Raw genomic sequence first — 27,304 nt, 5'->3', positions numbered from 1 at the left:
AAAATTTATCCACCTCAATTTTCACCACACTTGGACTGTCATCTGAAGGAAGAATCACAGCCCGTAAGTGAAACTTACCAGTACATTCCCTTTACTCTGCTGGACCATCATTGTACTTATATATGTATATTTATAGGTTTATATATGTATATATGTTTATTTTATACCATTTAGTGAATATTTTAAATTCATTGCCATATTCTGTACGTTTCCGCTGAAGTATTTCTAAAAGTGTAGGTATAAATCTCTTTTAAAAAATTTCGTTTGTTCAGTTCTTCTATTTAACTTCCTTAATTTCTCAAAACTTTTAATTTAAATAAATTAAAGTGAAAACTTTAAAAATTTTCCGCAATTTCTTTTAAAATATTGATCAAACTTTAACAGCTCGCACACTTCTTCTTCTCAAAAGGAAAAGAAAATGAAATCATTGCGTTCACTCACCCTCACCACATACTTCTTTTCCTTTCAGCTGAATTAATTTTTTTTCTGCACAACTTCTTCTGAGAAATTGTCCCAAAAAACTCAAAAGAAATTTCGCACGAATAAAATATTCTTGGACTTCTTGGGAAGAATGAAAGCATCTCGCGGCGCCAATGAATGGGATTTTTGGGCACCGACGCAACTGGGTTCGGCCCTGACGTCGTGAAATTCGCTGAATCCACACTCGAAGTGCTCGAAGGTAGTGAAAAGCAAGTCAGTCACGAAAATCGCGTCGGAGATGCCGGCTGCTTGCTCGTGGGCAGATCAGTGAGTTAGATTTTATTTAATTCTGTGGTGGTGGTGAGTGAGATTTGACCGACCGAGTTAGAATTTTTTTCGTGATCCCATTTCGGAGGGCTAGGCCGTCGACTTGCACTTGGTGAGAGCATTTTGCACGGCGCTGAAGGTGAGTTTCCGCGTTTTAAAAATAAAATCATGCACCCTTCTCTCCCATCCGTCTTTGCCAGACGCAGTGTTTTCTCATTTCTCGCCAGAGTGGCTTCATCTTGAGACCATTTTTCAATTCACTTCAATGAAACTTACGCGAGACGCGAGATATAGTTTTCTATATTAATTGATTTTAATTATTTGTGGGATGATGCGGTTCTTCTTCACTGAATCTCCTCTCACTTTTTTTTTCGTGTGAAATTGCGAGTGAAATATAGAGAAAAAGTCAGAGGAAAACCAGTGGAAGATGCGACATAAATACCTATATTAGGGGAATTTTCTTCTTATGGTGTATTCATGAAAAATGAGGAAATTTAATTTATTAATCCTCCGTGTAAGGGAAGATATTTGAATGAAAAGCCAAATGATAACGCGTAGACGTTATAAAAGTTGGTATTTCACAACGTAAGCAATTTATTTATGCCTTGTTTTTCTTTTTGATTTATTAGATAAAATAAAAAAAAATGTGCAGAGTTGAGATTTTTACGAGAGATTAACTCAATAATACGCTTCAATGATTTTCTTTTGAGCGAACAAGATTAAAAGGCATTAAAATATTTGATGAAGCTGTAGGAAAATTGGACCAAAATTTGAATTATGTTTTTTTGAATCGATTAAAAAAAGTACTATGAATCAAATAAAAATAATAATAAATTGATTAATAAGTTTGCAGATTAATTAAAAAAATCTAACGTCCCATAAATAAATCAACTTTATCGCTGACCTTTTAAGATTTTATTCATAAAAATAAAACAACAAAAAATTAATAAATTATTGGTTATTCTTTAGCCTTTGTTAAAGAGATTTTTACGCACGAGGTATTTTATTATATATTTTTTTTAATTAAAATATCTAAAGATGAAATATTTTGGGTTAATAAAAAATCATTAAAGAAAAACATTTTATTGGCAAATCCTCGGCAAATGGACAAGTCTTTGACAAATTTTCTATTTATTATTGAATAGAATGCTATATAGGGGAGACCGGGGCTAATAAAGTCATTTAAGGGTTTGGAAAAAGCTTAAAATATCATATTTCCTAGCTAGATAGAACAAAATGATCTGTGAAAGAGTTGTAGGGCAGTAAATTTCCTAAAGAATTGAGCTATACATTTCGCTTTATCTGTTTGGGAAATATGATATTTTGAGCTTTTTCTAAACCCTTAAGTGACTTTTTTACCCCCGGTCTCCCCTACCTGAAATATCTCTGTGTGCCATTGTACCCCTTCGAAAAGTGCAAAAGAATGGGAAAAGAATGAAGAGAAAATGCCAATGGAGGCACCAGGCACCTCCATCGTGTCTCTATGAATGAAAAATTCTCTCACATACATCCCCCATCTTCCTTTCCCTCGTTTGTGTCTTCAGAGAATTTCCCAAAACGCCAAAAAGGGGGTGGGATTGGGGGGTGGTGGATGAGATCTGTATGAGGAGAAGATTGTGGATTGTAATGAGATTTTTTTCTGTCCAAGCAATGTGCCCCATCAGATATATTGTGACGAATGGGTGTGTGATAAGAATTACTGATACGTGTGGGTGGATGAGAATTTGAAGTGTCGGCCTCAATGTCAATTTCCTCATTCTCCTTTTACGCTGCTCCAGCACAATATTCGAGTATTTACCGAAGCATCTCCCCACACACACTGTTTTCGTTATTAATGCCAAGTCATAAAAATCTAATGGGGCCGCTGAATTACTCTCCGGGTTAGCCAAGGGGTTAGATCAGGCCAAGAGTGTGTGTGTGTGTGGGGTGCTGGGGGGATCCCTTTGTTTGGGGTTGAAACGTTGAAACGATTTGAGGAATTACAGCCCCTCTCCCTCCTGACCCCTTCATCATACACTGAACAATCATTAAATGCTTTTTCTCATCTGGCACACATTTCTCTCATCATCTCGCACCACTTTAAGTGCCATACCAATATTTTGGTTATTAAACAACATGGGGATGATGGTACTAAAAGTTTCTGCGCGTGTATGCCAAAGTTACTAAATAGCTTCATTTTATCCTAATACGAAATTTCTTACTCGTTTCTGCCTCCAAACATTCACAATTTCCTTCCAAAAAAGAGCTTCATGAGAGCTGGGTTACCTATGTACATAATATTGAACATTTTATCTTACCTTTAGACAAATTTTATGGAACCCCATCAATGTTTTCTCCATATCGTGTGGAATTTATCGCGAAATCAGCAATATTTAATGTTTCGATAAAACTTTTGCTGTAAATTATTTAACCACATTTCAGCCACGAGGAATGTAATTGAGCGTTGAGGAATATTTTACATTAATGGAAGGAGCATTATATTGGTACTTTCAGGTGGTATTAAATTTGTTTCAGTAAACTTATTATTTTAACCCTTAAAGGAATTATTATTGCTTAAAGAATTTTTACCAGAAATTTTTAAGAGTTTTTTTTAGGGATAAATGAATCAAAAATGAATCTAAAATTGATAAATTTTCCTTGAGAAAAGGAGTTTATTCATTTTTAAGGCTCTCGTGTAGTTTTAAAGGAGGTGGAAAATGAAAAATCTGAATGATTTTTCTTTAATGTTTTATTAATTTTGTCTTAATTGAAATAAAAGCAGCAGGTATTGATTTTTATGATCGTTTGCGATTTTACGGCATGAAATGATCTTAATGAATAAAGTCCTTCGTTGAGTCTTGGAAGAATTCTTATACGTAGATAATTTTCAAACCATTCAATTTTATTCCTTTCTCTACTTTTGTATTAATTCTTTAAATATTTAATTATTTTATTTCATTTAATTCTAATCAGAATAATTCTTTTCATACATTTTTGTTCAATTGAATTGAATTCAATTTATTTCATTGAATCAATTTAACGTAGTTCACAATATTCTAAATGGAAATTCTGCAAATGGGAAGAAATCTAAAAAATGTTATTTTCTGATCATTATTATGCTCTTCAGTGCCCCATAAATTCCATCACATTCTCATGAGATGTCTCTTATATAAGGCTTTGGAGAAACATCACAATTTCCACGCGTTATTCTTGGAAAATGCATGGGAAAATGTCTAGAAAACATGAATGGTTTCTTTGTGGGTAGAATGAAAAGGATAAATTTCCAAGAAAACATCCCTCCCTAAGAATTTTCATGCGAGACGTAAGAAATCAAATGAGAAAGGGTCAGAAGATTGACTTTATCGATTTGTCAGGTGCTAAGTGTGCTAAGAAGGATATTTTCCACATGAAAAGACCTTTTCCATGAGAGAGGGAGAGATGTGAATGATTTTATTGGTCGTCCCCATCCTCCACTGAAGCAGGAAGAGGTAAATCATGTGGAAGTAAAATTTAATAGTTCGGCATACTCTCAAAGTACAAGGACTCTCGTAAATGGAGGCTTCCTCTCACTCAGGAGTACCCCCAAAGAGTCACAAAGTCACCCTGTTCGTGTTTAACAATGATTTTCCATGTCGCACAAACCCCCTTCTGGCTTTATCTTTCACCTTCTCTGACCTCACTGGTTGTACGCTTGAATAGGGGGTGAATATATTGAGAAGTTTTTCCATGGGAAAGCTGGGAAAACTGACCGAGGTGGTTGGACAGAAAAAAAATGGATTTTTTTTCATCTTCTTCTCCGCATAATCTCATTTTTCTCAGCAGAACTACGAATGGCTTGGCAAAAGGCTGGGTAGAGACTGGCGAAAGGTGTCAGAGAGATAAAAATGCGGATGAAAGAATTTCAATACAATTTTCCAACTTTTCTCACTTTTCCTTCATCACCTCCATCTCTCAACATTCTTGTCACTCAGTTTCCTCATTCTGTGAATGATTTTTTTTTCTGTATCCTCCAACATATCCTCAAGAGTTGTTGATGCAATGAAGGAGAAATTCTTCGGAAAAATGCAAATGACTGTGCGAGAATATTTTCTTTCTCAAAAAGAAATTTTCTTTGTACTCACAGAAGCTGTGACATACCGCAACGATGATCTGGTTTACTTTCCTTCCTTTGCATCCCACCACGAAAGGAATATTTGCAAATAAGATTGTAAAGTTTTAAAATTTAATAGCCGCAAGAAAAATGAGAAAAACGTCTCAAAAAAATTTCAATTTATACAGTTAATTCAAAATATCATTTGAGGTTCTTTCGGTGGGTTCTCTTAAGAATGGAATGATCCTAACAAATAATGTGTCAGCTGTGATCTCAATGTTCATAATCCGCGATGCTATTCTGAGGGTTTTTAGCTGTGATTCTTTCGAAGAAAAGAATAGCACAGCTTCTGTGTCCACTCTAAAACTCAAGGTCGTCGGATCGGGCTCAAACTTGGTATGAGCACGAATTAGGGTCCCCACATTCCAAAAAACGTATGCGCCGAAAAACTTTTCCGGCCGTCCGTCCGGCCGTCCGTCCGGCCGTCCGTCCGTCCGTAGTTTGAAGCTCAATTACAAGAGAACGGTAATAGATAGATTTTTTTTTGGTGTTTTAGGAAAATTCCTTCCGATTGCGTCAGCCAAGGGACGGTAGGTCAACCCAAACACATCCTTTCAATTTTAGGGCCAAAGCTTTCGACGCTTCTGTGCGTCTTCCTCAGTGGCTGGAATTTTTATTAAACATTTCTTATAATTTTTCATCAATTTACAAAATTTCATTTCTTTCAATATTTCAAAATTTCCTAACTCACTCAATTGTGTCTTTGTTTGGGAATCGTCAATCGTCTGATATTAGTGATCATGTGGATTTTTATGCAGGAGAATTCTATTTAAGGGAAGAAAAAGGATAACTAACTAACTTGCTAACTATGGAAGCAATATTTTCCTTGATTTTACCTCTTTTTTCAACAATTTTCTTTCACTTATCTATAACTGACTCTTCTTTGCAACTATCTGAGGCATAACTGAATTAATTATTTAAAATGTAGGGGAGGGGACTATCCCAGAAACATTGAGATAACACATATGTGGCATAGTGGCATAGCGGTTTCCTTCATGTTTCATGCAGCAATGCTGCATAAGCAATGTTTATATCCGCGCATTCCTCACGTCTGTTTACAATCCGGGAGAGATTCTTCTTGATGTGAGCTGCCTCCAAAATCAATCTTTTCCTGTGATTCCTGTGTTGATCAATGATCTTTGTTGCTTTTAGGTCAAATTCATGTCCAGTAGCAGCCACATGGATGCACAGTGAGGATACCCTGGAGTTTCTCATGGGAGGACCCACATCACTTTTGTGTCCACTGAGCCGATTTTTCAACATCTGGGACGTAGTCCCAATGTACCGTTTCTGGCAATCCTTACAAGGAATACTGTACACCACATCGCACCTCCTAAAATTGAAAGGATGTGTTTGGGTTGACCTACCGTCCCTTGGCTGACGCAATCGGAAGGAATTTTCCTAAAACACCAAAAAACTTAAAACATCCCGTCAGTTTCCACTGGGGTAATAGATAGAGACTTGCGGTCAACGGCAAAGTTCAATTATCGACTGGAAGTCGTCCAACTATGATATCAAATTCGACCCCCCACCCCTGCATCCGCCATTTTGAATTTTTTTCAATTTTGTTTTTGCTATATCTCAGCTCCTATTACAGCTAAAGGCCTGAAATTTTAATATGTTGTAGGAACTCTTAAGACCTTTTCAACGATACCCCATTTCCAAAAATCGGACAAGCGGTTTAGCAAATATAGACTTTTATCGAAAGTCGGCCATAACTCCTAAACCGGTTGACCGATTTTAACCAAACCGGTTTTGAATGAAAGATCTCAAAAAGGTCTACAATTATCTATACATAGGAAGTATCAAAAGTTACCGCTAGAGGGCCTACAATCAAAAACCAAAGTTTCGATGAGTTTTCGACCAGTTTTCGATTAATATCTCAAAAACTGGACGATAGATTTCGATTAAATTTTAGTATGTTATAGGTGATATGTACACCTTTTAATAAAAAAAAAATAAAAAAAATTTATGTCGCGGTTTCAGAGATATAGACCAAAACAGGTTTCCATATGTACCGATTGTTGAAATATTGCCTTATATCGGCTTAACGGTACTTGATAGAGGCTTTTCGATTGAAGTTTCATTAGGTATAGTGGGTATGACCTATCAGATTTTACTAATTTCAAAATTCAAAATGGCCGCCTTGTGCCTTTTTGCTACATCAACAATTACTTTCACCTATTCACATATATTTTAAACAAACTAATTGGCGCCCCGCGAAGCGGGGCGCCTTTTTTATACATAAAAAATATAAAGATAAAAAATATAAAGATATAAAAATATATAAACCTATAAATATACATATAGAAGTACAATGATGGTCCAGCAGAGTAAAGGGAATGTACTGGTAAGTTTCACTTACGGGCTGTGATTCTTCCTTCAGATGACAGTCAAAGTGTGGTGAAGTACAATGATGGTCCAGCAGAGTAAAGGGAATGTACTGGTAAGTTTCACTTACGGGCTGTGATTCTTCCTTCAGATGACAGTCCAAGTGTGGTGAAAATTGAGGTGGATAAATTTTTAGGAATGGCTATCTCACGCATCGAATCACAGCCAACGCGTGTAAATTCTGGGGAAAGGCTTACTCATGCGCGTTGGCTGTGATTCGTTGCGTGAGATAGCCATTCTTAAAAATTTATCCACCTCAATTTTCACCACACTTGGACTGTCATCTGAAGGAAGAATCACAGCCCGTAAGTGAAACTTACCAGTACATTCCCTTTACTTATTTATAAATATATCAATCCGTATGATCTCTATTTGCTACGTCTCAATTGAGAATTTTATTCGATCAATCAATTGGAAAGCAAAGCAAAACAGTAGGAGAGCACAAAATGTAATTAACAATCATAATCAAAATTGAATTAATGTTCTTTCTCCATGTATATGTACTAAGGGATGGTCACGTTATTTTGGAAACTCTACAGGAACAAAATGGCCAAAATGTGAGAATTTCAAATAAATTTTTTGAGCACAAAAATTTATTTTCTAAATCAAAAATACTGAATTCTTATCAGTATTTGGCCATTTAACAAGAGTGCAAGCAGATTTCAAAATTTTGGTTTAAAAATTGGCTTGAAAATCGCTCTTGAAAGTCCCCGAGTTTCCAAAATAACGTGACCATCCCTTATATAGTATGCACATAAAATAATCCAATTTTCATCATAATTTTCCCAAGCAATGTGGCGTATGGACAGTCATGAAAAAAAAAGAACAGAGTAGAGCATAATATTATTAAATCCCCATGAGAAATAAAATGAATGTGTTGATGAGAGATTGCGAGAGTGGGTGAGAAAAAAGGATAATATTATGAATTTTGCAAAAAAGAGCTTGATAGGGGAGAAGAAAAGGGTTAAGGGGGTGGAATCGCATTTAAATAAAATAGTGCGCGGTGCGGGAAAATGCTGTATACTTCTATAGAAAATATGGGGGGTTAGCCTCATTAATTAAAATGCCTCTGTAGTAGTTTGTTACATACAATTATTTCACTGTGAATGTATGCTGAATGAACCATGTACCCCGGGGTCTGTGTACCCCCTAAATGAGTGGTGCAGGACTACCCCAAAACTCAATACTGGGTTAGTACCGCGCACAAAATCGATATAAAATGTTTAAACATGGCACACAAACCATGAAGAAAATTTTCCTTATTGTTCCCATTGCTCTGCTTCTTGAGCTTCAATTTATTGCACGTTTTTTGTTGCTCTAACTTTATTTTTCGTTTCTTTTTTTTGCCACGATAGCCAATTCCACACTCGATCCAATTCCATATCTCATATTCAATGTAGAGAGAGATTATTTTGAGAACATCCCACCCCCGCATTTTGAGGTGTACGAATGCGGGAAATAATGTACAAGTTTTATAGCCTGACACGGTTTTTCTTTTTCATCGCAAAACTGTGTGCGATGTAAGAAAAAAATAAGAAGTGGAGTAATTTTCTCTTATAAATTTCTCACAAGTGCCTCTCAATTTGAGCGAAAGAAAAATCTTTTGGGTGAAAAATTGCGTGCTTTCCCCGGGAAATTTATCAGTGCGCTAGTCGAATTGGATGACCAGATGTCTTTTTGGATTTTTTTTTCCAACGACACAATCGCAAGATAAATTGCACAAAAAATACTCCTCGTGCCGGAGAGACAGAATTGGGGCAAATTCACCACATCCCGGGATGAGAATATATATTAGAATTTTTTTTCAATAGACTGCCCTACATTCGCGTTTATTTTTTCATGAAAGAAAAATTGGTTTTCAATTGATTTTTTTGGAAGAATATTTAATGGAAAAAATTGAATTAAAAATTATTGTTTTAAAGTCAAGGAATATTAAATTAAGGAAGGGATCCTTGTCCAATTTTGATGGTAAATGTCAAAGGAATAAATTAAGATAAATCTTAAGAATTATTCATGTTAGAACTTTTTAATATTTGTTATTCGTGTATTTATAATTAAGTTCTTTTGTCGTCTTATGCTCATCCTTACACTGAATAATTAACAAACCAGAAAAACGACTGAATTTTGCGATTTTTTAAAAAAAATTTAGAAGTTTTTCTTTCTTCAAATAAAAGTTCTTTAAAATCATGGATATATTTGAACTTTTAAAAGCTTTTCTCGACTTATTTTTTAACGTATCAATAAATAAATAATTTGATTTAATAAATAAACAACAATTTTCAATTTTGGAAGAGCAATACATTCTCCTACCCCACGCTACTCTATTTTTATTCACTCACATTCAACAGCAACTATTTTGAGACACACTGTCTTTTTACATATTCTCCTCTGCATTGGGAATATATATGAAGCTTTTAGGTGAATTATACTAATTTATTATTAAAACGTGAAAGATTGTCTGAATGACTCAATGAATTTGGAATACCTATATTAAACGATTAATGTTCTAGAAATTCAATTTTCTATTTTTTTTTAATCTGATTCATTCGCCACACCCTTTTTCTTTTGATGTGAAGGAAAAAATTTAATTAAAATTTCTCAAGGATAAAAATCTTTCTCAACATTATGTTGTTTTGTTTTGTAATCCGCTAATTGAGAATATCTAGGATAAAATGGAAGAAATATTAAAAATTCTTCAGAACTTTTAGCTTCTTCTCTTCATTTTGTGCTCTTTTGTGATTAAATTAATAAAGGAAATGTTTTCTCTTTTTTTTATTTTCTTCTTTTTCCGCCTTTGTTGTGCTTTAAGCGGGAAAACATCCCTCGTACGGTTTCTCTATTTCTTCACAGAAGGATTTCCCCTTGTTTATGTTCTCTGTTTATTTGTTCGACACCCAATTGATGAGGAAATTATCAATAATGTTATTTGTTGTGCGCGTCCTTTTTTTTTAACAACCTACTGCCTCGTTGACGTTGATGCAATTTTTTCTCTACTCTCTAAATCCGCTTTTGTATCAATAAATAAAATGTTTGTTTTCCTGTCTTTTCTATAAATATAATGTTGGAGTGTTTAAGAATTCTCCGTGGATAAAACTCATTTTTGAAAGGAAGGAATGGGAAAGGACGAAAAGGGAAAATGCATGAAAATTCATTGCAATAAATTCTTGAACAATTTAATGGGATTTTTTTAAGGGTTTTGCCTTTTTTCTTAGCGTGTGAGAGCTTTAAAAATACATTTGCCTAACATTTTCGAGTTGGAATTGAATTGAGTCGAAAAATTGGGTTGTCTGTGTCAATTTTTCTCCTCTCACGTTTGTTTTTGAGAGAATGGGAAAAATCAATAACGACCCACAGAGAGATAGTAGTTTTCCCATGCCTCTCGCCCCCTCTTCTGGAGCTTCACGTCACTCTGTATATATAGGTACAAAGCTCTGTGACGCGTTCTTTGCTCTTTTCCCATAACAATTTTTCTTCTTCAGCAACGGGGAGTTTTGTTTCAATGAAAAATATCTGTGGTCCATAAATACCCTTTTACATGGCTTCACGGGGAGTTAGTGGACACAGTGGCACTGTAAAAAGGAAACCCGATCCTTTCGTGGGTTTTCAAACTTAATCCTCCGGTTTATATCCAATCATCGACCGTTGATGGCTTTTTCATTGAATTTTCTTCCCCATTCAAGCTTCGCATACCATCACATATATCGCTCAATCCACCCACACCATTAACACTTGCCGACAAGATAAAATGCTCTCAATTATACCAACTTCTTTTTCTCCCCTCTATTAGGGGATGATAATGAATTGCAATCACTTTCGAGAGAGTTTTGGGATAGGAAGAAAGTTTTGCTAATCGTGAGGTGATTAATATAAATTCGCTCCAAGAATGTTTGCAGAGTTCATCTAAAAATAAATCAGAAGTGATTTGTTTTTTTTTACTCAAGCCTCTTAAAATAACTTCTCAATGGGCGTGCTAATGTAAAGTGAGAAGGAAAAAAAAACATTGGTGGTGTGTAAGTTCACACCTGTCGCACTGGAAAAGCTTGAAAATTCTCTTTTCTTTTTTTTTGTCTTAACTTATCCCTCTTTTTCTTTTTTTTTGAAAGTTTTTTTTTTACTTCAAAAATTCTTAGTGAGAGATTAGTATGATGTGTACAATTATGTGCTAAATAATAGCAAATTTGTTGCCTCCAATTGACTATTAGCGACGTTTTGCTTTATTTAAAAGCTCCTTCAAGCTATTTATGATAAGAAAATCTCAATGAACAAAAGAAAGGAAAGAAAAATCACGAATTGGGTGATTCACAATAATTTTGATTGATAACACAATCGGACTAAATTGCAATAAGACCTCGCGCTATGTATCGTCGCCTCGCGAAGCAATTAAAAAGAATAACAATAAACAAATTAATGAAGCACACCACAATGCTTTGCTCATTAAATAAAACAAACCGAAAGCACCAAAACGTGAATTAATCAATTAACTTTTAAATTGAATTTTATATTGAAAAAAATCTTGGATTTTTTGATTTTCTTTGAGTGTTTAGTAAAAGGAGTTTATTCGTAGATGTTAATATTGAGAATATAAATAGAACATCTTCTTGTAATAGGACTAAGAAAGAATAAGAAATCACCAAAAAAATTCTCATATTTTCACTGAGGAATCAGCTAGTAAATTAGGCAAAAAATTGCCTAATTTTGTTTATAATGACGTCACCATATTGTATTATTTGATTCTTTAACCCTTTCGCGCTCAGTCAAAATGTCTTTTTTTCTTCTAACCTCTTCTGTGTGAATTTAATGAATTTCTAACTTGAAAAAACAATTATAATCTTAAAAATTTCGGAAAATAAAATTTTCACGCTTGAGTCTTCATATGATCCAGAGAAGGCGAAAGGATTAAATTCATGAAACTTTTGGGGTAATGTTTTGTTGATGAAGCTTTGAAAAAATTGTATGATTTAAAAAAAAGATATTTCAGTAATTTGATAATTATTTTTTCTTTAATTGATACTCTACTAGATTAACCCTTTCGCGTTCCTTGGGTTATACGTAGATCCAAACATGAAATATCATATTTTCCAAAGTTTTATAAAAATTAAATTTTTTATCAAGTTAGAAGCGCATGAAATCCATGCAAAAAAAAGGTCAAAGAAGACTTTTTGTCTGAAAAATGTTTTTTGAGATCTTTCATAGAATAAATTGTGATAAAAGATCGCAATTGTCAGTGTTTCACGTTAACGTGAAAGGGTTAAGCATGTCCTGACTTACATAGGGGAATGAATAAACTTCTTTTAAAACATCAAGAATCTTCCGAGAATCCTTAATAGTTTAAGAATTTTTCAAATAATTCATAAAAATTATTCATTTCCCTAATTGTGCGTAACACAACTGTATTTCCAAACATTCATTGATTACATTGATTAGTAGTGTCTGCGTCATTGGGAACTGAATGAACTTTACTATAACAAGGGCAGTGGTAATGATAGCCCATAGGTCCATTCAGCAGAGCGTATGATTAAACTAAGGGTTGAATTTGTAATTTAAACATGAAAATAATTCCACCGAAATTGCTTTGTGGAAGTTCTCTTGTGGTCTATGGCAGGATATTCTCCTGCGGTTTCTCTCGGGATGTTTCATACCGAGTGAATCGTTCTCTTTGTATATCAATATAAAATGGAAACTGTGGGATCTGCTTGTGCTGCGTCCTAAAAGAGAATTTGAAGTTGTTTGGATTGCAAAATTGGGATTTCAATTAGCTCCCAAGCACAGGGCGGAGGTGGGAATTTTGTGGGATCTACTGGGGCCTGTCGGGTGTGTGTGTGGCTCACCCAGTAAATCCATCGATGGGGATGAGTCATATGCCGTGTAGAGGTAGTAAAGTTTCACTTCAATCACTCACTGTGGGCATGTGAGGGCTTCTCTTTATCTGTTTGGCCACTCTGGGATGGTTTTGCCTGCGTTTCGCCTCAGTAAATATTAAAATGCGTCTATTTATTGGTACGCATGCCTCTCTTTCTCTCTCGTTCTCATTGTAGGTCAGACACAGATAGTGGAGCACCATGTTACTGGGGGCTTGGCCACTTGGTGGCAAGACCAACCACGGATCCACCGCAACAGCCGCCCCAAAGAGTGGCAAGTGCCGCTTTACACTCCTCTGTGGCGGCTACATCTTATTCCTTGTTGTCGGAGCAGCAATCTTCTCGGCCATTGAAGCACCCCGAATGGATGAATTTGCCAAGAAACTCAATCTCGCCCGAAGTAACTTCCTGAAGAAGTACGCGTGTATTGATGGTGAGTCTTTAGGCTAACTTTTCTTGTTTCTTGTAAATATTGAGCTTTTGTACAATGTATATAGCAATGAGGGTAGGGTGGGATGTAGCCTTAATTATACATACGTTATGTATGTTGTACAGGTTGTACCTACACATGTATGTATATAGCATACGTGAAAGAATATAATTCATTATTTCTTACAAGAATGAGAAACTCGGAAAATCTTCTATTGCCTTTTAACACAGAGGTGTGTCTGAGAAACTGCTAATAAAATTAAATATTTTATTCTCAATATGAGAAATGTTTTATCGAGGTAGTGTAGTGGGTGTAGCTAAGCTAATAGGGAAGGAAGGGAGAAAATCTCTCCCACCTCATCTCAATCTTTTTCTCATCTAATAGCAATTATCTCGAGACATGCTGTCATTTACTCACTGTGTCCCTTTGGGAATGATACCTTTCTGATGAATTTTACTAATTCATTTTATTAAAAGATGGATCATTGTCTCAATGACTTGCAAAATGGCGTCTCAGTGGGGATCGTGGGGGTTGCAAAATACAATAAAAAAAAAATTCCCGCAAAAGCAAATTCCCTCAGATGTGAATGCAAATTTCCTCCTTGGCTAATTTTCTCTACTAATTAGATGAAGATTTAGCAGTTTTGTGCTGTAGAATAATGATGAAGTTTTGTGAGAAAATTAGCCACTATTTCATTCCAAATTGCGCTTTTGCGGAAAGCACATTGTGCTTTTCCCACGACTCTTGCTCCTTTTTTGTCGCTTCACCGTAAAAAAAATAACTAACAGCTAACAAGGGAAGCAAAACCAGTGATGTGGGTGCTAAAAATGATTTTTCCGTTGCTTCCCTGAGAGATAAATATTTACTCAATGAATTAAATTTTCCTCAACTCCATATACATAATTTTTAATATCATCGCGTTTTGGAATAATAAAAAGCTTTTTTTCACGTATAATAAGGATAATTGAGCCCCCTGTCGTGGATTAATTGATTTTTGCCCCTGCGTGGGATGACAGAGTTGTTGTGAATTTTTTAAAACTTCATTATTATCCGTGTGACATTAATTAGATTGGCTGCTTTCTCTCTCTAAAAAAATAATAATTAAAATGTTATTATTTTGCGTCTAGTAAAAGCTGATAAAGTGATGCACAACATTTTTAATTTAAAATTAAATAGGAAATTATGTTATTTTTTTTTGCATTTTGATTAGATTAACAAGCTAAAGGACGGTAAAAAAAATTGAGATTGCTTCTTTACGTGACGTGTAATTAATTATGGTGGAAAAAAACGTACCCAGCTGGCTAATGGACTAGTGTAGTGACGTTCTTTCTAATTTAACACGCTGATGGCCGGTAAATTAGGACAGTTTTATATGGGAGAAACTTTCAGTTGAACAGGTTAAGTGGTTCCCAAAGGGTTAAAATAAAAGTTGTGGGAGTCAAAACGCGGGATCTGACCTTTAGAAAATACTCTTTTATTACTTCTGCGACGTTTCGGAGCTTTATTTCTCCTTCCTCAGGCATTAATAATTGAGGGTATTTTTGTCAAATTGATTTTCACTTTTTGCATCCACTTTGCACCAATTACGGTTCTCTTCACCATGACTTTTTGACTTGGACAAAGTCAAGTCAAGTCCAAGTCAAAAAGTCATGGTGAAGAGAACCGTAATTGGTGCAAAGTGGATGCAAAAAGTGAAAATCAATTTGACAAAAATACCCTCAATTATTAATGCCTGAGGAAGGAGAAATAAAGCTCCGAAACGTCGCAGAAGTAATAAAAGAGTATTTTCTAAAGGTCAGATCCCGCGTTTTGACTCCCACAACATTTGTAAATTGACCGAATCTCCAACATGGGTTAAAATAAATTTAAAGCATTAAAATAACAATCAAACGAATCAAACGTTGAAAAGGAATATCAAACGTTAGAAAAAGAAGAATTCTTTCCCGAAAATTAACGTAAATAGTCATATTGATGTTCCAAAAATACGTTTAATATTTAAAAAAATCATCAAACGTTAGGAAAGAAACGTCAAGCATTTGAAAATTGAAAAAATCGTAAAGATTAGAAGCAGCAAACAGTCCAAAAGGAACGGCAAACGTTGTAATAAATCTTCTAACGTGAAAAACTTTTGAAAGGTATATAAGAAAAGTATTTCTTTATTTTTTTTTATTAAGAAAAACATTTTTCTTTTTACCTATTTCGCATAACTAGTTATAGCTAGATTCTTTTTTTAACTCCCACCCCTCCCTAAGGTCTTCGGGTCTACTGACCCATATGGACCGCCAACACCTACAATTGATTTACAGTTACACCGCAATCCTATAATCTTTTAGGAATTCACCTAAGAGTCGGAGCGGTTCGTTCAGCTTTTACCTAGCTAGATTCTACGTTGTGTAAATCAGTTTTTTGTTTTTCCATATTTTACGAAATTTTGTCAAGTTTTTCATGATTTTTTGTGAAAGTTTTTATGGAATTTTCACGTTCTGGAAAAGTTCTTTAATTTATTTTATATTGTTTAACTGGTATTGGATTAATTTACAATATAAAATTGAAGAACGCACTACACCGAGGCTTCACTGTATATAAGCGTGAGCCCTTAAATGTCCCATAAATTACCCTTTTACAAAAAAAAACGTGTAATCATTTCAGGCTATTACTTGAAAAATAACGTAGAGAAATAATAATTTTTAGACTTTATGTATCACACACATAGTTGTGCCCTATTTCTAGGGGTATTGAGGTCGATCGATTTAAATGAAATGAGATTTGAATCGAGATTTGAATAGTAACTATGCATGCTCTTCTATGCTCTCGATATTTTGCATAAAAATTGTATTTTTATCGGTTTTCAATATTATACAAAAAAAAAGCTCAAAATCCTCAAAAAGATCATTTTTCTTTATTAAAAAAGCTCTTCTTTGTACCTTCAAGTTAATCCCACATGCCCTACATGTGATGCATCGGATGCATCGTTTCCCAAATCGATCTTAAAAAATTCATCATAATTTCTACGAAAGAAACTTTCATTTTGGGGGAAAGAGTCACGGATGGGAGTTCTTTGAATGAGAACTTTTCCAATTCAACTCGATGCACATTCCCCCGGGTGAAAATGATGAAAATATAATTCAGCCAATTCAGCACTGATGTCTCAAAACGTAATAACTTTGTTGTATGATGAAGGAGAAATCTTTGAACTTTAGTTTTCCGACCGATTTTCCTCCATTGTTCCCATAACACCCATAAATTCATCCCGTGCGAGGAGACAAGAGAGCGAGAAGAGGGAGTCTTTGGGGGCTTTTACATGTGCGCCTATTTACATTACATAATTTACATTTCTTATCCCACATTTTGCTTTCTTCCCGCACTCTCTTCGTCTTCTGGGGCATTTATCATTCCACTCTCTGAATGCCTTATCAGTTGCCAGTGTTGTCTCCATGACTTCTCTTCGTATAAATGGGAAAGGAACATACTTTGTCGTATCATTGAGTAATTATCAGCCACCAGAAGCTGATTCTTCTCGAACAGTTAAGAGTGCTCGCTCTTTTGGGAAGTGATTTTAGTTAATAACTTCCACGCATTTTTTTGCTTTCAAATTATTATTTTATTTTTCTTAAAGTGTGTGATAAGAAAAATATGATATTACAAAACGCGGAACTTTGCATAAATGCGTCACAGTGCCAAAGAATTTGGTTCACATTTGGCGAAGAATTGATCCCAATTTGACGTACCTTCTTGGCACATTTCCCCCCCACATTACTTTGTAATTGTTTCTCATCTTCTTCTGTGCGCGTGTGTGTCGCGATCTTCTCTGGTTTCTCGAGGAATCCCCTCTGTGTGTGTTTGATCGCATAATAAAATATACAAAAGAGACATAAATTGCGGGCGAAATTGTCAAGGTTTTGACCTCACCTCAACCCTGACCGCTTAGCCCCTAGCAGCTGCATCTCATCTTGAGATCATGGAGAAAGGAAAGTTCAAAGGATCTTCCCGCGCGGATGACCTCACGGGTCTCCTGGCGGATTTTGCGAATGAATTTGAAGCTCGTGCCGATGAGATTCGTCTCAAGCAATCCAAATTGGATCATCTGCACGAGCTTCACTACGATGGGATTCACTACAAACGCTTCACGAAGCGCAATCACGTGTACTTCCTTGCTTTTGGGATTTTCTATGTATTTTTTCTCGTGCTCGGTGCTCTTAGTTTTATGACCGTTGAATCCCCCACGGAATTGGCCATTAGGAAAGAGCTGAGAGTGTCCAGAAACGCATTTCTCACCAAGTACAGCATTCAAGGTTAGCAGAAGAGAAACAATCAACTAATCGCGATTTTTTTCATGGTTGTTGGCTTTATTGCATAAACAAACATTTAATCGGCGAGTAGTGTTGAGGATCGAGAGACTCATTGGGAATTTATGGGAACATTTTTTTTTGGGATTAATTAGGTTACGAGAATAAGGATAAGGACGATAAGGATAATTCAATGTATTCAAATTATTTGAATTTGGAGATCTTTTAGTTTATCAAAATGGAGAAAAATTGATGAATAAAAATCAATTATTTCTTCACAAGAAAACTTTTCAGTTTATCTGTCGAAACAATTGGAAATAACGTCCGTTAAATGCAAAGATTTCACCAGAAGTCTGTTTAGAACATTTTCATAATTTTTAACGGTTCTAAAAACGGATTAAACCAATTTTCAATGACATAGGAGTCCAGAGGATAAAGATTGAGAATTAGAAATTAGATTAAGAGCTTTTGTATTCGAATTAAAAGTGCTTGACAATTCATTTGAACACTTTGATCAATTTGAAATCTAACGTTTTTACATTTCTATTCTAACTTACGTTTTTATTTGAAAGTTCAACGTTTTTATTTGACATTTTCTCTCTAACACTTGTCGTTTCTTCTCTTACGTTTGACGTTAATATTTCAAACTTTGACGTTTCTTAAGTCTACTCAAACAAAATACGAAATCAAAAAACTTTCATACATAAAAAAATATATAATTTTCGAAACTTTCAAAGCTTTTCAAATAATTGAATTCTTTCGAAAATTTCCCTTTGAAGGCAGGCAAGATTACTTCCAATTAATCCAATTGATTCTGATCCAATTAAAAAGAAAATTCCTGCATAAATTTGTAGATAGATTTTCCAAAGAAAAATCATTCAAAACTCCATTAAATTCACTGAAAATTCTTCAACAAAAAATTGTATTCTGTGTTCCCATAATTTTCAAGCCCATCCCCTTTGTGATGTGAACTTTCTTGAATGGGGATTATTTTTGGGAAGTTTGGCATCTCTCCTTCTTATGCTATGACGCAAGAAGAAAGTTGACAAACTTCTTGCACATTAATTTTATAAAACATTTCCATGTGGAGTAATGAAAATTTCATAACTATGAGATGTGCGGGTGGGTAAAAAAAAGAGGAATTTCCTCAGGGCGTGGGTGTGGGCAAGAAAGGAGAATTATTCTCATCTTAATGCGAATCTTTCGCTTTCTCTCTCTCTCTACTTGAATGTTTTCTTTTAAATTCCATCCTGCAGATGATGATCTCGAGGCATTTCTCAAGGAAGTCGTGACTGCCAGTGAACGGGGTATCTCCATTCTTCGCAATGCCTCCTCCAGTGAGCTCAACTGGAGCTTCGGACAGGCACTCTTCTTCTCCAGCACTGTCGTTACAACAATTGGTGAGTTTTTTTTTGAGACAGAGAAGAAAAAGTTTTTCTTTTAAGTGAAAAATCCCATTGATGATGGGAATTATTTCGGCGTGAAAACTTAATCAATTGATTGATTGAAAAGCATAATATGCTGGCATTTGCACAAGCAAAAGTTGGTGTGTGAGTGTGCTTTCAGCAGGAGAAAAAGAGATTAACAATTACGTGATGTGAATTGAATTGTGCGATGAAATTGAAGGATGGCCTCTTCATCCTTCACCTTTCATTCTCCACACACTTTTTTTATTTGGGAGAAGGAGTGGGTGGTGGTGGATGCTGCCATTGGGGAGTACGCTCTTCCGGTTTCGAGTACCATCCTGGAGACGCACACAGCACTCCATCGTTCCAGTGTGTTTGTCGCCCCCAAGCACGTAGAGTGGTTTGCAAACAAATTTAGGGGCGGATTCAGTGGAATGTAACTTAATATCTTCTACTCTCTCTCTTCTTCTCCTTTTGGATGGAAGACCTTTAGTCGCCCTCTCCAGAGAGGTTTTGATCTCTAAATTGGGGTGGTGGAGAATCTGAATATTTTGTGAAGCATGTAAAGTGGGTGATGAGGCTGTTAAACTTTTCGGCAGAAATTTCTTAAATGTCTCGTGGTGGGAAAAGTGGATGATGAAAGCTCTTATATGCGGTGGGTCAAGATTGGCACAATTTTATGATTAAGAATTTCCAAGGGGGTACCTATCTGTTAAATATTTTGGTTTTTCTTTGAAGGATTATGTGAATATTTCCAATGATTTTAATTTTTCAATTCATAGAAATATCCTTTTCTAAAAACCGAATAAAAATAAATTCGAATAAATTCTAAGCCGGAAATGAATTTAGCACTGTTTTATTCTTGAATTTACTTCTTTTAGGCTTGAGTTTAGTCATTTTTAAGCTTGAATTTAGTAGTTTTCGGTTTCAACTTAATACTTTTAGGCATAAATTTAAAAAAAAATTAGGGCTTCTGCTGCTCAATCTGAAAGCCAAATAACATTAATTTCTTGTCTTGAATTTATAACTTTTTAGATCTGAATTAAATATTTTTTAGGCTTTTGCTCTTCAATCAGAGCCATTTTTAAGAACTGAAAATTAGAAAACATTTTTTGGCTTAAATTTAGATCTTTTTAGACTTAAATTAATATTTTTAAGCTTCTCCTCCTCAATCTGAGCCATTTTAGAACAGAAAACCAAGTTTTTTGATTTCTTTCGCGAATCATCCGAATATTTATCGAATAATCTTTATAATTTCATTCACAGATAAACACCCCTTGGGAATTTCTGAGAATTTTAAGAAAACTTCCAAATTCTCATTTTTAAAGGAAAATTCTAAAGAGCTTTGAAAGCTCCCTTTGTAAATACTTGCTAAGAAAATTTTCGGAAATTACTTCGTGAGAAAACCAAATTTAATCTTAAGGGGGGGGGTCTCTTGGGAAAATTGTTAGAATTTACATAATTTTTAATGATGTAAATTTCGGGGTTTTTCTTAAACATGGTTTTCCGATGTAGGTTACATTTGAAGCGTAATTATTGAAGTGTAAGAAAATCACTTTTCGCCATCTTAGGTGCGACGCCATCTTGTGATTTTCCGACTTTTCCATAGAACTGCCCTAAAACACAAAGGTAGGTTTTTCTCAGGATCTACTGGATGGATTTTGATGGGGTTAAAAGCAAATGAAAGAGGACATACCCCTGCAAATTTTGATGTACCAGAATTTTGAATTTCCATTCTGGGACTGAGAAAAGTGGAAAAACGTCAAAAATATCAGAAAAAAGTCACATTTTTCCACTTTTCTCAGCCCCAGAGTGGAAATTCAAAATTCCGCTACATCAAAATCTGCATTGGTATTTCCTCTTTCATTTGCTTTTTACCCCATCAAAATCCATCCAGTAGATTCTGAGAAAAACCTACCTTTGTGTTTTGAGGAAAATCTCAAGATAGCGTCGCACCTAAGATGGCGGAAAGTGATTTTCTTACTCTTCAATAATTGGGCTTCAAATGTAACCAATATTGAAAAACCAAGTTTAAGAAAAACCCCAAGAAAAATAAAAATATTTAATTTCACTAGCTCTCACAAGAGACCCCCCTTAAAGGGCTTAAAGGCTATCAAGAGAATTCCTCATAATTCACAGAAAATGTAAAGTATTTTGCAAACTAAAAATAGCAGAAGAACTATTTTTTCATGGCGGGAAAAGCAGTGAAAATATCCTGCAGCTCAACTACCCAATAAACATTTAATTTACCACGTCTATCAATAAATCCAACCATATCACGCCTCTTAATGCATCCCTGGGGCTGTGAAGTACTTCAGAGAGAGCCTCAAGTGTGATTTTGAATGAATTAAATCAATTTGTGTGGTGTGTAAATGTCGTTTATTTGCTCTCTCACTGTGAATGAATGGAAAATCCAAACAAATAGCAGGATTAAAATTAAATTTATCCTTTAACCATCAGGATTTTTTTTATTTTTCATAAAATAAAAATATTTTTGTGCAAAAAAAGCAGAAATTATGTGAAAATGGATCACAATGGAAGGTTATTTCCATATTTTTTGTGGTTAAATAAATTAAATCCCAGCGCGAGGAATTAATTTGCATACAGGATACTCCTCCACCATGTTGTGTGCGCCACCCACTGATGGGAATTTTCCTGGTTTTTTTTTCTCTCTCGTATAGGGTACGGGCATGTGACACCATTGAGTGAGACTGGGAAGATTTTCTGCATGATTTACGCTACCCTGGGGATTCCGCTAACGCTGGTACTTCTGTCGGCTATCGTAGATCGCCTTATGGTACCCGTGAGCAGCCTGTTGGGCTTCATGAATGCCAAATTGGGCCATCTCTATCAGCCATTCAATATTCGTCTCCTCCATTTGCTACTACTCGGTGAGTAACCTCATCAAATACATTTTTTTTTCTTCACACCAAAGTTAAATTCTCTGTGCACCAGAAAATACCAGAATAGACAGATTGTGAGGCATGACCGTGCAATCGCACAAATTGTTATTTAATGAAACAGCACGAGATCAAATATATTCACATAATCCACACAGAAATGTTACACATCTTCTGAAAAAAAAAGCTCTAAAAGCTTTTTTTTTTCTTCCCCTAATAGTCCATTTTCACTTTTCAAGCTTTGCAAAGGAATTAGAAAGTCTCGGATTATCCAGAATTTTCATTAAAAAAAAATTCTTGGAAAAGATTTTTCGTTTTTCTTCGCATTTTTCCACCAAAGTTCATGACGTGAGATTAATAGAAAATCTCTTTATTGCCACTAAAGCTCACAAACTTTGACTGATTAGACAGGAGTTTGAACTTTCAGCGCATTGTGCTTTTAATTCCAGTGTAAATTGCATATGGAATGCCATGCGTATATGATTTATAATGAGGGAGGCTGTAAGGAAATTTCAATATTTCCCTCAACGTGCGATATATGAGGGGATTTAGTGACCCTAATTGATGGCGCTTATCAGGGGAATGCAAATAAATTGAAGACCAACAAGGAGAATTTTTTTGTTTTATTCTTTTACGTTTTAATTTGATTTGCATTGGCGCCAAAATGAGAGATGATTTGTTTTTATCACAAAAGTATCAATAGAATATGAAGGAATTTGATTCATTTTTTTGGAAATAATTGAGAGAATTTGAGGGAATTGGGAAAAAGATTATTAACATTTTGTAGGAAAATTAATTTAAAGAAATAAAACTGAAGAGAAATCGCTGAATTTTCCATTTTCCGCATCATTAGAATATTTAATTTTTCGCATTTTTCTAGCATTTTTATAAAATTGTATATTTTTGCTAAAAACAAAAAGATGGAGCATATGTTACACCCGTTACACCTATTGTATAAGTTTCATGTGCTACGTATGCTGCATAATAACATTATGCAAAAAGCATTAGAAATTAAGGGAAAAAACTAATTTTCATGTTATTCAAGAGAAAAATCAATCATGGATTTATCAATAAATAATTTTCTTGAACAAAGAGTCAGTTAAAAATTGAATGAAGCATAAAGCACAGAAATCTTATGTTAAAGCAGCATATGTAGTACATTCAACAAGTTCATCGCATACACAAAAAATGGAATTCAAGGCGAGATATATTCATTTGGCATTTAATCCTTCCAGTTAGAAAGATATTTTTAAAAACGGATCAATTTTTTTTTAAGGATTTTATTCATTTTTATGCTTCTTTAGATAGTGAAAAAAACATACAAAATTTTAAAATATTCATTGAAGCACACACGTATATGCTTCATTCATTTTTATGGTAAATTAGATAAAATTAGGGCAAAGCTTTTGCGCATTTGCGCAAATTCTTTTAGACATATGGTCCAGCTTTAATTTCAATGGAGTTTGAAGTTTTTTTTTTTTCAATAAATTAATGGATTATAAAGAGAGAGAGAGAGAATTAGTTTTGAGAACCGAATTATCTGTAATTTACTCAGCAAAGATAGAGAAAATATGTTTTTAAGCTTAATCTAGATTAGCGGTAGACGTATTTAACACTTGGAGGACAAGAATTTCTAACCTCAAACTTTGAGCTTAATTTTCTATGATAAAGAAAACGTTTATCCAGATTTTCTTTTGACGAACTTCCAGTATTTGCAATCACTTATACATAGATGTAGAATTTATCAAGATAAGCTCAATAGATTTTTATCTATGGCTGTTTAAAAAAAAGTCAAATTGGCAGCGATTACCAGTTTTGTCGTTCAAGTGTTAAGAAATAAAATCATCTAGTTTTTATATTTCTTGATGTGAACGTTATAAAAAATCATAAAGCCATGAAAATGACTAAAATCCTTCCAAAAATGTAATTTTAATCCAGATTTGCCCCTTTTATGCTCGGAAAATTTTCTTTGTTCATTTTCAGTGCATAGAAATAGCATAAAAAGTTCTTATTTTAATAAAACTTGAAAATTGATTCTGTTAAAGGAAGAATTTAAGAATTTTTTTCTGCGGATTTTTAAGAATTTCAATAGAGAATTTTCTAGACAATTTTGAAAATACTTTGCGAAATTTTCCAACAATTCCTGGGCAAAATCTTGGTTAAATAATTCTCCTTAATTTCCTCCTTTAGAGTGCAGAATTTCCACACAGCGTAACTTCGTGCATATATATTAATTTGTTCATTTAAGGAAATGGTGTCACTCTGACAGGCGAAGCGACTTGTTCAATTGTGCTATCGTCTCGAGAAATTTGTCGCTTTTTTAAGTTATTTCTTGCGTTTGTGCCTATCTGGCAATTACAAAGTCCAAAGTGGGGGCTCTATATTGAAACGCGATCGTTTAGTGGACTCTTTTAGCCAAATTTGACGAAATTGTGACCGCCCGTCTCCAAGTCGGTATTCTAACCTCAAAATGCCGTCGGGGAGAGATTCCCCTGGATGCTCCGGATGGCAACAAGTTAACAAGGGCGGCATACGCCCCAATGAGGTTCACTCGAGCTCTAATGACACCATGAATCAGCCAAAAATCAGCAACTGGCTCGCAGCAAAACCTGCGGAAACACAAAATAGGTTTGAGCCGATCGCACCTACAAATGAACCAATGGACACCAATACCGCCTCGGAAGGGGCTGAGAAGGATGCTAAGGAGCCTAAACCGCCACCCATATTTGTGTATAATCTAGAAGACATCGCGCCACTGAAGGATTATATCTCGAAGGTGGCTGGCGAAGACAAATTTTCTCTAAAATGCCTGGTCAATGGCGCGATAAAAATTCAGGTGCTTACGGCTGAAGCTTACAATGCCGTTATAAAATATTTGGCGACAAAAAAGCTAGAATTGCATACATATCAATTCAAGGGCGAACGAGCTTTTCGTGTTGTCCTGAAAGGATTGCATTCTTCAACGAAAACCGAAGACATCAAAACAGAACTTGAGCGACTGGGACATAAAGTGCAAAGCATCATTAATGTCAGGCAAAGAACAACCAAAGTGCCACTGTCAATGTTTAATGTCAATCTTGAGAGAAGGGACAGCAACAAGGAGATCTACAAGATCAACAGGATGCTTCATTGTGTGGTGGAATTCCAGCCACCCCGTGCCAAGAGAGAGCTCCCACAGTGTTGCAGATGTCAGCAGTTTGGTCACACAAAGGCCTATTGCTCACGAAAGCCGCGATGTGTGAAGTGTTCCGGCGAACATCTGACTGCAGAGTGTCTTAGAAAGGAGAGGAATCCTCAGGTGAAGTGTGCCAATTGTGGGGGTGCTCACCCCGCAAATTACCGTGGATGTGAGGTGCACAAACAGCTACAGAAGCGCTATTTTCCTAGACTAAGGGAAAAAACCAGGGGGTAGACAAAAACTCTATTTCCATAGGAATTCACTGCTCACTCGCTGAGACACCCAGGAAAATGCTTCAATCTGAAAAAATCCACCACCACTGGATAGATAATTTAATATTCTATCGAATGATAGCTTTTGAGGGGTGTCTCACGAAGATTAATGCACTAAAACTGATTTTAAAAATTTTGATGCACTTTTTGGAAATAAAGTGACGTCATTTTCTTCCTTTAATTTCTTTGCAAACCGTCCGCCATTATTTGCTGTGTTCGGGTAAAAAAGGGCTTTGTCTACCCCCTGGAAAAAACACTCGCCAGAACTGGAGGCAGTGGCAATGGCATCCAAAACCAAAACAATGGAATGACAATCACTCCCGGATTATCTTTTTCGGGAGTCGTGCGCGGCAATACACAACCGGCCGACAACCCACCAAACATTCCGTCGCCAGTCCAACATTCCAACGACATGTCCGAGTTGAAGGAAATGATGAAAGCCCTTATGCAGCAGATGAGCGCTATGATGACTCTGCTTACACAGGCGTTAGTTCAAAAGAAAATTTAAATTTTTTTTTTCTATAGTTCTTTAAAACCAAATGTTGTGTTAACTTGCACAAAAATTATTGTTTTTAATCCTATCTCTTTTTGTATTCTTATATAAATTGATTTCTCTTTTAGAGGACTGCTGCTGAGCAGTCTCTCTCCATGCCATTGAAACGCCAAAAAACTCACTTATTGTCTAAGTACATTGTACATCGTGACAGATTGTGAATAAAACAGGAGATAAAAAAAAAAAAAAATTTAAGGAACTTAAATTAAAACCCTTCTTGAATTAAATGCAACGTATATTTCCTTTTGCAATTAAGTATACATTTCATTGTGAGCTTCCTCGTAGAATCTTTATGGTAGTTAATTCCTCTCTGCTTGAGGTGCATCTGTGTGTGCCATCTCCACAAATGCACCTGATGCTGCTCGCGTTGAATCAGGGGGACATTAATTTATGGGGATCTGTTGCACATTTCCTCCGGCCGTATATGTAACTGCTTGTTGTTGTTGCAGTGATTGTGATTGGTCTACTCTTCCTTGTGGCTCCGATGTTTATCTTTGCCTACATGGAGCCAAGTTGGGGCCTCCTGGATGCCTTCTACTACTGCTTCATCTCACTCACAACCATTGGGCTGGGGGATTTCATTCCGGGCGACGGGGAGAGTGTTGCCAATCCGACGGTGTACAAAACCCTCACCACGTGCTACCTCCTCCTTGGCCTGGCGGGTGTCATGCTGGCACTGTCGGTGTTCTATCAGATCCCCCAGCTGAATCTGGGGCAGTTGTTCACGGAATACGGCAGCGGGGCGAGTGAGTCGGAGAAGATGAGACTGTCAGGCGCGGGGGCGCCCTGCTACTCCGGCCCAACGGGGCTTTACATTCCGCAGCGTGATGAGGAGGTGAGACGGGCTGTGGTGCGGATCAGGCCACGCGGAGAGGATTCCCCGAGCCCCGAGGATACAACACCAATGCATGCCAGGGATATTCGTGTACCGTAAGCGCGCGCCGGAAGAAGATGGGAAACATCATTTACAAAGTGATTCGTATAGGAAGCCCACAGAAATTACGCGGGGTGTGAGTAACATAAACAACATGATAAAATATCCAAAAAAAACATATTTTACATTTTAAGGAACAAGAAAAAAAAATCATTAAAAAATATCAAACTCTTAGAGCCATATTATATTAAAAAAAATCTATTTAAAAAAAAATGAAAAA

The 27,304-nt window shown here is 35.6% G+C and overlaps 1 protein-coding gene across 2 annotated transcripts; it reads left to right on the top strand.

Annotated features, from left to right (window-relative positions):
- The first annotated feature begins 691 nt into the window (after nt 1-691).
- LOC129788755 (potassium channel subfamily K member 1-like) lies at nt 692-27,304 on the top strand. 2 transcript variants are annotated; one of them, XM_055825080.1, is made up of 5 exons: nt 692-886; nt 13,303-13,558; nt 19,098-19,241; nt 21,929-22,138; nt 26,600-27,304. In XM_055825080.1, the coding sequence occupies exons 2-5, from the start codon at nt 13,327-13,329 to the stop codon at nt 27,082-27,084; spliced, it is 1,071 nt and encodes a 356-aa protein (XP_055681055.1). In that variant the 5' UTR covers nt 692-886; nt 13,303-13,326; the 3' UTR covers nt 27,085-27,304. The 2 variants fall into 2 exon arrangements, with proteins under 2 accessions (XP_055681055.1, XP_055681054.1); XM_055825079.1 differs by lacking the exons at nt 692-886; nt 13,303-13,558 and adding an exon at nt 17,005-17,847.

The sequence above is a fragment of the Lutzomyia longipalpis genome, chromosome 2 (genome assembly GCF_024334085.1).
Source record: "Lutzomyia longipalpis isolate SR_M1_2022 chromosome 2, ASM2433408v1".
In the NCBI taxonomy this organism is placed as follows: Eukaryota; Metazoa; Arthropoda; class Insecta; order Diptera; family Psychodidae; genus Lutzomyia; species Lutzomyia longipalpis.
Note: the sequence above shows the minus strand (reverse complement) of the source record. Positions and strands in the feature narration are given on the sequence as shown.